At 42.8% G+C, this 13,080-nt stretch overlaps 1 protein-coding gene across 1 annotated transcript; it reads right to left on the reverse strand.

The window, feature by feature from the left end:
* Positions 1-1,472: 1,472 nt before the first annotated feature.
* On the reverse strand, positions 1,473-8,728 carry LOC145391353 (uncharacterized). Its single transcript, XM_080265951.1, has 3 exons — positions 8,623-8,728; positions 1,825-2,534; positions 1,473-1,575 (listed from the first exon to the last, which is right to left on the reverse strand). The coding sequence occupies exons 1-3, from the start codon at positions 8,635-8,637 to the stop codon at positions 1,473-1,475; spliced, it is 828 nt and encodes a 275-aa protein (XP_080122077.1). The 5' UTR covers positions 8,638-8,728.
* Positions 8,729-13,080: the final 4,352 nt, after the last annotated feature.

Below are 13,080 nucleotides of genomic sequence, written 5' to 3' on the forward strand. Positions count from 1 at the left end.
CCCCCACTCCACTCCCATTCCTTCTCTCCCCTGTCACTTCCTTCACTCCTTCTCTTTCTCCTAACTCACTCGGTCCATTCAGACTCTCCACATCATTCCGTTCTCACATACCTACATATCCACTTCCTATTCCCTCACCCCCACTCTACCTAAACTCATTCTACCTTCACTCACTTTATCTTCACTGGTTCTACTTCCACTCACTCAACTCTTTCCTCCTTCCTCCACTCACTAACTCAGTCAGTCAGTCAGTCAGTCACACGCTCTCCACGCACATACTCACTCCCCCTACTCACACACTAGCTCGTTCGGTCCCTAGCCACATACATATTCGCTCACTACTCACTCAAACACTTACTTCCCACTCCATCACTCAACCACTCAACTCCCCTCACCCATCCATCCACCCTCTCACTCACTCACTCACTCTCCCCACTCAATTACACACTCCGCATTCAATAACTCACTCCCCACTCAGTCAGTCACTCTTATCCATTCACTCCTTAACTTGGTCCCAACTCATGAAGTCACACAGTTATGCACTCACTTTCTCCGTCACTCACTCCCACTCATTTATTCACTTACCTAGCTGTTCACTCACTTACTTACCCCCTATTCGCTCTTTCACTCACACACTCCCCACTCGCTCATACATTCTCACTCATTCACTCACTCATTGTTCACACACACTAACTCACTCACTCCCCACACACTCATTAACTTACACTCACACCCCACTCATTTTTTCACTCTCGTATTCCTCTCATCCATTCTTTCACTCACTCACTTACAGTCTTTCACCGCTTGAAAATGTGGGCCAACCTTATTGAAAAATGCCCGAGCAGGCTTACTAATCCAGTGCGCTTCTCTCTCTCTCTCTCTCTCAGTTCCCAGAAGGGTTAATATAGGAAAGTGTGTGTGTGTTTTAAGTCTTCCTATTTGGAAATAAACATTATTACCAACTCTTTGTCATCTAATTCTCCTTACTTAACTTTAGCAGCCCTTTCCTGTTTCAAAATATACTCATTACTAAGTCTCTTTTTCCCGTAAGAAGTCCTTCAGCTTGACGACTTACATTTTCATTATATCTGGCTATTACTTGATGATTTTATTTAGCTTTGAATATCCTAGAAATAAGGGGTAGATGAAGACCATTTCTAACCCCTCAAGCCTCTCTCCCAAGTTGAGTAAAATGATAAGTAGGCAGCAAGAATGAAGTTAACGAAACGTCGTCAGGCTGATGCGATTATACGTAGCTTTCCCTACGAGGACTTACAAAATCATTAACACAGAAACAAATGGAAGCTGAGTGGGGAGTGAGTTAGATGTGGGGTGTGGCAGTGTGGGGTGGGGCACTGTTTGCTGCCGTGCCTGACCTATCCTGGCGTAACAACCTTACTAAGTTTCCATGTCTGCCTACCTTATCTTACCCTAATAAAAGCCCGTGTTCCTGCTCACCTCCATATCGTGCCTCATCTGCCTCTCACCAGCTTCACCATGTTTTCATACTCCTCCACGGGCAGTTGCAACGCCTTCACGCACACACTGAACATTGACGTCCCGTGACAGTCCATTCTGAGGGCAACAGAAGGGATGGTTAGAGCTGCACAGCTACAGTAATCTTCTGATGATGGGAACAGCTCTAGTATTCTTTTGCAGCTATGGCCAGATTATTGTATTCAGCTGTCAGAGCAACATAAGATTTAATACTCTCACGATTAAAGCCATATCTCACCTACACTACATCTTCAGTCACACTAATCAGCTAGTCCAGTTAATCCTTCACTTAATCAATCAATCTGTTGAATTAATAGTATGCCTCACCTGCACTCCTCCCCGGCGTTGTAGTCCCTGAACAAGTTGCGGCAGTCATCGCACACGTGGTTCAGCTTCGACAACACCACCCTATTGAAGAGCCCTCGGCACGTAGAGTCATGCACGGCTCGCCTGTGCACGTGTGTGAGTGCCTCCTGACTCTGCCTGTGAACGTGGGGGAGTGCTTTGTGGCTCTGCTTTTGACCATAGGAGAATGCTTTGTGAACGTGGGAGACAGCTTCCTGACTCTGCCTGTGGACGTGGGAGAGTGCTTCCTGACTCTGCTTGTGGACGTGGAAGAGTGCATTTTGACTCTGCGTCTGACCAGGGGAGAATGCTTCGTGACTCCGCTTATGAACATGTGAGAGCACTTCTTGACTCTGCTTATGAACATGTGAGAGTGCTGCTTGACTGTGCTTGTGGCCGTGTGAGAGTGCTTCATGACTATGTTGCTGTGCGTGAACGACCGAATTCTGACTCTCCTTGCGAATTTCCCTAAGTTTTCCATGATGATATTTGTGTGGGTGTGCGCTGTGACCTTTTACGAGCGTTGTCTGTGCTTCCTGCCTTCCTTGGGGCCCTCCTACAGCGACTGCAGGAGCGCCAAAGGAGGGATGTTGTGCAGGGGGAATATTCTGAGTGTGGGTGTGCTTAGCAGGGGAAAGAGAGCGACCACAGGAGTAAGTGGCTAGGGTCACCACCATGAGGACACAGAAGACCTGTTGAGAGAGAGCGGGAAGGGAACGTTAGATCACGATGAATGGCGAGTGTGTGTGTGTGTGTGTGTGTATGAGAGAGAGAGAGAGAGAGAGAGAGAGAGAGAGAGAGAGAGAGAGAGAGAGAGAGAGAGAGAGAGAGAGTTGCAGGAAATGAGCTTGACTGGTTAAGAACGTTTTGCAGCTCCTGTACTTCCAAGAACGCCAAACATTGCAACATTTATGCGGTCGGATATTGCTCCACACTGCTTTATGCTGCTCCACACTTCCAGATACTGCTACACACAGGGCCAGTTACTGCTACTCATACTTCCAGATACTGTTGCACACACACTGCCAGATACTAAATACAGACTGCCAGATACTACCACACACACTGCCAGATACTACCACACATGCTGCCAGATACTACCACACATGCTGCCAGATACTACCACACACGCTGCCAGATTCTGCTACGCTCACATTTAAACATGAAGGTAGAGTGAACATTACATGGGAAAGAGAGAGAGAGAGAGAGGGGGGGGGGGGACAGACAGACACGCAAGCAAACATCAGCAAAAAATCCCCACCTAAATTACCATCCCCCACCTATTTTACGACCCACGCCACCACCACCACCACCACACCAAGCGGGATATTCCACCGCGACACCACTGCAGCACGTCGCCATAGTGATCCACGGCAGGTGGTAACTACGTGGTGTAAACGCAGCGATATTGATTGCTTGGTGACGATGCGATGCCATGTTGACGTGACTCAGCCGCGTAGTCTGGGTGGCGTCAGAGATTTCGTAGCGCCTCATTCTTAAGAAATTATTTTTCCATTTTACAACTTCTTTCGTCTTGCCTATTAAGGTGTGATGTGCAGTATTTAACACTGAGAGCCGACATGAAAAATTTCCGAAGCCCACCATGTGTTGCTATAATATAGATATCAGACATTTACGAGAACTTTATATTAAAAAATGCAATACGAGAGAGAGAGAGAGAGAGAGAGAGAGAGAGAGAGAGAGAGAGTGAGAGTCACGTCCAGAACCAGTACTATTATTATAATTCAAACGTAAACATTGGGTATCTCAATACAAGGTCAAACGAGGAAGCAAATTAACTAATCAGGGCACATATATTTTGAGGAAGATTAACAAGGCATTTTGACCAAGATATCTAGTCTACATCACATCATGTGGTGTTTGTATCTTGTGAATGCTTAAATGTACACTACTTGTTTAAACTGATACATTCTCTCTAACTTGTAAGTACAAATACGCATATGTACTGGTGTGGACGATAATTTTCATGCAGCACCATAATAGTGTTCATTTTACCATAGTTCTGTGTCTGGTCTGGCATCATTGTCCCTGGCTACGCTAGTGACGTTTTCCCAGTATCACCGAATGACTCACGCTTATCTTATGCAGGCTGTCTGATATTCCTCCTTGGCTGTTTTTGACACATAACACACTTAACCCTGTCAGTTGATGTATATATCTATCCATAATCAGACACCATAAACCAGGAGGGGGTGCCTCCACGTTGTCCTGTTCTCCACAAAGCTACCCTCCCTCCCAGTTCACACCGTTCATTCATATACTTTTCCCTCCCTCCCAGTTCACACCGTTCATTCATATACTTTTCCCTCCCTTCCCTTCACTCTTCCTTGGCCTCTAGCCCCCATCTCTCCTAATCTCTCATACTCTCTTGGCCTCCCTTTCCTTCCCCCCTCTCCTTCAACTCCACTCACCTACACTCTCCTAGTCAATCTCTCATACGCCCTTGGCCTCCTTTTACTCCCTCTCCCTCAACCCCACTCACATACTCTGCTAGTCAGTCTCATACTTCCTTGCTCTCCCTTTACCCTCACTCTCTTAAAACCATTCACATACACTCTCCTGGTCAATCTCTCATTTTTCATTCGCTCCACATGACCAAACCATCTCAGTGTACTTGTAATTCACCCTTCAATACGATGATAGAAAGATCCGTATTGTTTTTTGAGGACCTCCTTACCCCAGTCTGGTCTCATTTAGAACTGAAATAGAGACCTGGACTTACAAAGCGTCAGTTGTTTCGTTGTCTAGGGAAATGTTTGTTGGGGTTTTCCCTGTCCAATACACCAGCCTAAAAGAGTTTGTGATAACTCACTTTCAGCGATTTATCTTGCCTAGTACACCTTAACAACCTTTTGCCTCTGATGTAAACCGTGTCAGTGTTAAGAAAGTGGCATGCAAGAGAACAATATACTGTGCAAAATAAATCGCTATGGAAGAAGTGCTACGAAGCCTCCTAAACCAACAATAATATGGTTCCTAAACAGGTCGGTTACAGACTGGATTTACAAACTTATTAAAATTTTGTCGTAACTATGAAATGTTTTCGAAGGTCCACAGCCTACTACCAAATTCTGTCGTAACTGTGATTTATTTCTGCAGGACAGCAGACAAAGACAGATAAACAGATAGATGGATGGATAGATGGATAGACAGATAGACAGATGTAGACAGACGAATGGATAGATAGACAAATATAAATAGGTGGATGGATGCATGGATAGACAAACAGACAGACCAACAGTTACATAAATGGACAGATAAATAGACAGAGGTAGACAGACAGACACACAGACAGCTTGACAGATAGATATGGACAGATAATGACAATACAGGATAAGTATTAATAGTCTAAACTTGCACTGCTTTCTTCCCTCAAACCCAGAAACGCTCACACCCACTACACTCTCAACCCCTTCACACCGAGTGCATCATTACTTCCACCAAGGAGGTTATGTTTTTGGCCCTGTCTGTCTGTCTGTCCGCCTGTCTGTCTGTCTCTGTTAGTAATATAAAGAGAAACTATTGGTTGGGCCCACGCCAGACCTGATATGACTGAGGACCATTTGAGGAACAAGCAATTAAAGTTTGGGCCAGTAACGTAAAGTCAAAGGGGATGATGTCTGCCATATTGGGGGTATGTGCCCTCTGAAAGCTCACGTTTATTCCTGTTGCTACTAGACGATTTTAGTTTTCAAGAGCACCGTGGTAGTGAAGGGGTTAACGATGGCTATATCTCATTACTTCAGTTTGAAAAGAGTCCCGCAAGCTGAATTAAAACATTTGGTGATTAAGAATATGTTTGAAAAGGATGTGCTCGTAAAGAAGAGGTTTAGTCCTTCAGTAGAGGAATGGAACCGTCTAGAGGCAGCAAGGCTAAACCGGTAACAGATGTCCTTGGTTGAAGGGCTTCACCGATTTTGCTTCCCTCACACACACACACACACACACACACACACACACACACATGGTAGTAATTGTCTGAATCATTCTCTCTCTCTCTCTCTCTCTCTCTCTCAACTTGTCTGTTCGTCAACTACCGTAATTTGTTCATCATTCTCTCACTCCCCCTTTCCCTAACTGTCTACTAAATACTCCTCTGTCTCTCAGTCACAGTTATTTATTCATCTTTCCCTCTCCTCTTCCTTTCCTCCCTTCTCGCTCTCTCTCTCTCTCTGCAACGAAATGTGGACGAAAGGAGGGAAAAAAGAGAAAGCTCGCTGACTGTGCATCGTCTGGCATTTCCGTCTGAAATCATTCGTGACCTGTGTCTGTCTGGCGTTGAGAGAGAGAGAGAGAGAGAGAGAGAGAGAGAGAGAGAGAGAGAGAGAGAGAGAGAGTTAATGAAGACTATCTCAGCCCCTTCTAGCTGACGCGCTGCTGTGTTGAATGAGGTGCTGGAGAATCTCATCACAGACCAGGGTTGCTGCGTGAGATTTTAGCGTACTGCCCTTCGCCTACCGGCTCATGGTCGCGAAGCTTATCGGTCCTAATTCCCCTACCCCCTTTCTCTCTCTCTTTCGGATGATGGGCTGTTACGGGTTAAGCCAAGTAAAATCGCTTGAGGTAACAAAATAAACAAAAAATTACGTCACCGAGTTGAAGGAGTTTAAGTTGTAGTGACCGTGAAGGTGCCCAGCTGCAAGAAAGGAATACAGTAGAATGCAGGCCCTTTCTTTTATGTAAGGAAGAAGGAACCAATGGCCAGGGACCTGCAAATTGCTCTCTCCAAGAAAAAGCAAAACAAGATAACAGAGAGCCAAATTCAAGATCAATTCATCTCGAGATGTCTGGACACACTGCGTTTGTTGTGCCACCTCAATAAACATCATCATCATAATAATGAGAATGATGGGGTTACAGTGTCGACAAAAGAACAGCACAATGTAAAGACACGATAATTACAAAGTAGACTATGCAAACTAATAATAATAATAATAATAATCGAGGTGCTGTCAAGAAATCGACCTACGTCCACAAGAATACGATCCCACACCTATTACAATCCCTTCAGCACGAGATTTTTTTTTAACTTAATTTTTGCAATCTCCTGACGATGTTACTAAGCTTTGGTAAGACCTTCCGTAGCTCAGGAATTTAATGAAGATTTGTCCTGATCCCTTGGCTGCGACAGGTTTCCCCAAGTTTGAAAAAATAAATACATAAATAAACAAATAAATCCTTTGGCGGTGACAAGAATAAATAATAAACAGATAAATACATCGTCTGGAGGTGAAGAAAAAAAATTAAATAAATAAACTGTCAGGAGGTGAAAAGAAGAAATACGGTAAATCAATCAATAAATAATTAATCTGGGGCGAAAAGATAAATATGTAACTAAATAAATCTTCTGAAGGTGACAACAGTGAATAAATAAACAATAAATAAATAAATCATCGGGTGAAAAATAAACTGCACAAATTCAAGCAGTCTTACTCCGAAGAGATATTTTCCTTTCTCCCTTGCTACTTCCAGACGATTTCATGTAACTGACGAAGGAGCCTTAACAGTGACGGGGTTAACGAAGGTTGTGTGTAACCCCTCCAGTTCGAAAAGTCTATCCTCAAGTGAGAAAAATAAACTTGAGGTAGCAAGAATAAGATGTAAAATGCGTCAAAGGTTTCTAAAGGTTATATAAAGGGTGGTATGTAAATAGCGCTCCACTAGATTCATGCAGCTGCGGAAGTGCGTGTGGCTGTGGGAGAAGGAAATAAAAAACGTGCAGGGGAGATACTGATAACACTGAGCCGTCTCCACAACACACGAGAACGTGAATCGACCTTGAACCTACAGCTCCAATATGATGGGCATAAAGACGATGAGTAATAACTTCTAAAGCCCTGTAAAGCGATCTTTGGAGCCCAACAAACTTTTCAGAACATCGTGTTAAGAGTTCCGTAATTGTTCAGGTAAAACGAAAAGTGATAATATTGCCCGAGAATGTACTCTCCTAAGTAATGGCCATCTTCACTCCTTTGATGGAGAAAGTAAGGAGGGGAGCACGTAAAGAAAAAGCGATTTCTGAGTGAGGAAAAATAATCAGTAAATGTATCGTCAGGAGGTGACAAGAAAAAATAAAAAATACTTTCCGTGGTACACACAGACACACTGATGAACGCACTTAGCTCTGGCAATTTCCTTTGCTGGACTTGAGAGATCTAGCGGAGGAAGAGGGGGGCGCGTAAAAAGTGGCGCCTTAATTTAAGAAAAAAAAATGTCTAGAGGTTGCCAATAAATAAATAAATAAATAAATATATATATATATATATATATATATATATATATATATATATATATATATATATATATATATAATCGACTTCCTTTGGCTGGGGGGATTGAGCGCTCATAAACGTACACCACCACCCCTCAGAAACATTATCGGGTCAGTTAAAGCACTTAACATTCTGAAACGTAGACGAAGCGTTGTGATATATGGGCCACCAGGTGATGGTAATGATGATACTTTTTTTATTTCATAACTCAGAAAAAACAACTGCACAAAAGAATGCTATATAATCTGGGGTTCCAACATAATACAGACACATCTCTGAATGAAGGACTTTCTCATTTCAATAAAGCGTGACATTTCTTTTGAGGGCTGTAACTTATTAACGACTGTTTTCCTCAGTAGGCCGAAAAACAGTGAGAAAGGGCAGATTTGATGAGAAAGTTGATGTCTACTGCATGAGCCAAAATTTAAAATGAATAGTTTGGAGGAAGGAAAAATAAAACAGAATCGACTTCCTTTCATGGACGTACCTTAACACCGGCCATTTTTCTCGCTAGGCTCAGGAAAGCACCGCAAACAGAAGAGTGATGTCTCTAATGTATGACCCAAGTTAGAGAAATGCACGTTGGAGCAGCCAGGAACTGAATGAAGTTCCGCAGAGGAGTGCGTATTATATAGTCTCTCTTCCCGCCATACCACTGATGATGTCATCTGAAACGCTCGCTCACTATACAGGCTTGTGACGTCATGATTACCTGCCTAAAGCCACGGTAAGAACACATTACGCATTTTTTTTTTTTTTTTCCGACGTCAAGCTGAGTAACAGACTGGGTAAGACGAATAATTTTAGCTCTTCCAGGAATCTATGATTTCACTATGACGACTGCCTTTTTTTTTTTTTCTTTTTTTTTTTTCACTTTTGCCACTGTCAGATAATTTTATTGGGGTTGGGAAAGGCATATCGAACTGTGCAGGCCAGATTCAGCCTCCATCAATCCTCATCTCCCCTATGCTGAATAAACTCGTCGGGAGGTAGAAAGCCTACACTAAAATAAAACGTCATTGTATCGAGAAGGTTAAGGGGCTTTGTTGTCAATGCTACACAGACAGACGCACACAGACACACACACAGACACACACACACAGGATTACATTTTTTCCGTCATGATATGACGAAGGAGGAGATAAGAGGAACATTACTAGCTCGTCCCAGGACTTCAGAAGATTTTGACTCTAAGACGTTCGGTTCTTCAAACTCTGTCAGGCTCGTAATGGCTACACACACACACACACACACACACACACACACACACATGCTCACAGATACACACAAAGGCTAACAGACAACTACATGTACAGTATACATACAGATACGACATACATACAGACAGACAGATACAAATACACACAATAAATAAGTAAATAAATAATGTGTGTGTGTGTGTGTGTGTGTGTGTGTGTGTGTGTGTGTGTGTGTGTGTGTGTGTGTGTGTGCATAAAAACATGAAAAAATAAAACTAAGCAATTTTCTTCAATATTCAGTACATTAAATGCACAAAGCAAGAGGAATATAATCTATCGACCTCCGGGAAAATCCTTGGAGATTTCGGCTCACTGACGTTGGGGATTCCGATTCTGGAAAATGTTGCATTAACTTTACGTGATCACACCCACACACACACACACACACACACAGACTGGAGGTGTAACAGAGGAAGTGTAAGGACTAGACAAACATTACGACTGCTGTATAAACACTTTCTACATCACGCCAGGTCAAGATCCCTATTTCCGTTTGTACATTAGGGCTTTCCACGAGTAGGTCGTAATCTTAACACCTAAAATCCATGTAACTTATTCTGGGCTTTATTCTCGTCGCCACCAAACAATATTATTCAGCTCACGGGAGACGGTGTGGTAGTGAAGAAAGATAATGGAGGTTACAATGTATGCAACCTAAGCCCGTCAGTTCGAAAAAAATAATGTCTGCAAAAAAGTTGAATTAAAAAAGAAAGGATAAAAACACGCCATCAAAGGGAAATGGTTTATCCCTTCAGACGAATGAGTTTTTCTTTTCCTTTTTTTGATTTTTTTTTTATTCTAGCCGCCTCCAGGAGGTTTTATTCAACTTACTGTAGAAGATATTTTCGAACTAGAGAAGTCAGATGCAGCTTGAAATCCCTCCACCACAATACTGTTTTTTTTTTTCTTATTGAGGCGAAGATGCACTTGATAGGTTGGTGACGATTGGCTAAATGCAACATGTCCGAATAACATTTACTAACCCAAATTTCCCCATCAGATATATGTTGTCAATTAATAATAAAGAGATTATGAAGTAATGTTGCATTCAGCCATTCATCACCAGTCTGTCAAGTGCATCTTCGCCTCGATAAAAAAAACTGAGTATACTGTAGAGCCGTCACCAAAGTTGATTAAGATAGTCCTATTTGGTGGAGGGAAGAATTTAATAACCTACTCTCCTACAAACCGTATCAAAGGATGTCATCTCTTCAATCCGCTGTCGTCTTTTTTGGCGGGTATAGACTATTTTTATCAAACATCATATTATTTTATTATTATTATTATTATTATTATTATTATTAGTGGTAGCAGTAGTAGTAGAAGTAGTAGCAGTAGTAGTAGTAGTAGTAGTAGTAGTAGTAGCAGCAGCAGCAGTAGCAGTACCAGAAGTAGTACAACCAGTAGTAGTACATGCTGCAGGAGTAATAATAATAATAATAAAAATAATAATAATAATAATAAAAATAATAATAATCATAATAATAATTTGACGATGATGAATCACAAGAATATGTCAAAGATAATAAAAAAGGAGCAATTTAACTAAGAAAACATTACCTCTAAATGCACTTTTCCATGTGACTCTGAATCTACAAATAATTTAGTTTAACCATACCTCAGGCGCTTAACAGGCAATGTTAATGTCATAAATCGCTTGAATCATCGTTGTCTATCGCGCGCGCGCAAGAGAGAGAGAGAGGGGGGGGGACGCCCTCTTTCCCAGAAGTCTTATTCAGATCATTTCAGGCCACTCCTTAGCTTATTATGCATTTCTCTCTCTCTCTCTCTCTCTCTCTCTCTCTCTCTCTCTCCCCAAAAAAATAAATAAATAAAAATAATTAAAATCTCACTTCTTAATTCTCTCTCTCTTTCTCTCTCTCTCTCTCTCTCTCTCTCTCTCTCTCTCTCTCACACACACACACACACACACACACACACACACACACACACACACACACACACATCCATCATCTCCCCCCCCCCTCCTTCAGCATACATTCCCTTCCTCTCTCCCCAAATATAACACTTAGCCCATCCCATCCACATTTCCTTACCTCTACCCCACCCACATTCCCTCACCCCCAACTCATCCACCTTGCTAGCCCTATCCACCGCCACACCCACTCCGCCCACCCTACTCACTTACCCCACCCATCCTCACACTCACCCCACTCACTCTCACACTCATCCCGCTCACTTTCATTCACCCACAACCCGCCCTTCCTCGCCCACCCACCAACTGTCCTCGACTACCCTCCTGCTCACCCATCTAGTCACTGACCTTACTTCTTGCACTGGTGCATCCCTCACTCACATTTCCTCTCTCCTACCTCACCCACCCCCACTCTCACCCCACCCACTCTCAAACTCACCCCACCTACCCTCACATCAACCCCACCCACACTGCCTCACACCTAATCATATCTTAACACTTAACCCACTCTTATTTCCTGACATCCATTCTCATCCACTTCCACTTAAATGCCCATCCCATTCACCTCTACCCCTACGCCCATCCACACCCCACTAACCCCACCCTCACCCCCGCCTGTACATCCACCCTTCCCCACCCGCACCACCCCAGTCACATCCATCCTCGCCTCCACTCCCACAACCATCCACACCCCACCCACCCCACCCTCATCCCTGCATTCTGTCACGTCTTCATCTGGTTCATGATACATTTAAATCGCTCTGCTCTGAATCAACATCATCACCCTTCACCACTTCAGGATGATGACGTATTTTACATGATATTCTTGCTACCTCCTGACGATGAGACAGATATATATATATATATATATATATATATATATATATATATATATATATATAGATAGAGAGAGAGAGAGAGAGAGAGAGAGAGAGAGAGAGAGAGAGAGAGCGTACAATACCACGTACACGGTCCAACCCTAACCTTGCTCAAGTGCCCGTGCAATATCCGGAGTACGGTGAAAGAGAGAGAGAGAGAGAGAGAGAGAGAGAGAGAGGGGGGGGGGAGTTTAGTAAGGAATAAAAGTGGAGCCAAAAATAAATAATTAGAATATGGACTTAGAAATACACATAAAAAGGACACTGGCATCACAACTGGGGATGACCAGATGAATACGGAAAAAAGAACAGAGATCTGGGGTAGCAAATACGGATGAATGAAGTAGGAAAAGAAATAGGGAAAAACAGGAGAGGAACTGATTATAAATGAGTGAGCAGAGTAATACGAAACGAGAGTCAAATTGGATTGAAAAATATGGGCAACTGGGTATAGAAACAGGGACTAGAAATACGGATGAATGGACAGTGAAATAAGGGTCGGAAATACGGATAAAAACCAGCAGAAACAGGGTCGGAATTACGGATTAATCTATAAAATCAAGGAGAGGAAACAGGTAAATAAGTGCAAGAATGAAGAAGGAAGTGTGGATAAAAAATGGTGTGGGTGTGGGAAGTAGGGATTATTGAATGTCTAGCGCAATTATCGAAACACACACACACACTTCATTTGCGCTCCATACAGGGGAGAGAATTACAGAATATTTCTGCACAAATATTCCACGTTAATATTTATAGGCATACATACTACTACAAGCCTACTGGTAGGAATAATCATCATCATCCTGATCTTTTTCCCATCTACTGACAGAATGGATATAATAAGAATAACAACAACAACAACAACAATAATA

The sequence above is a fragment of the Coenobita brevimanus genome, chromosome 18, assembly GCF_032717465.1.
Source record: "Coenobita brevimanus isolate Jiangsu-jjx chromosome 18, ASM3271746v2, whole genome shotgun sequence".
NCBI lineage: Eukaryota > Metazoa > Arthropoda > Malacostraca > Decapoda > Coenobitidae > Coenobita > Coenobita brevimanus.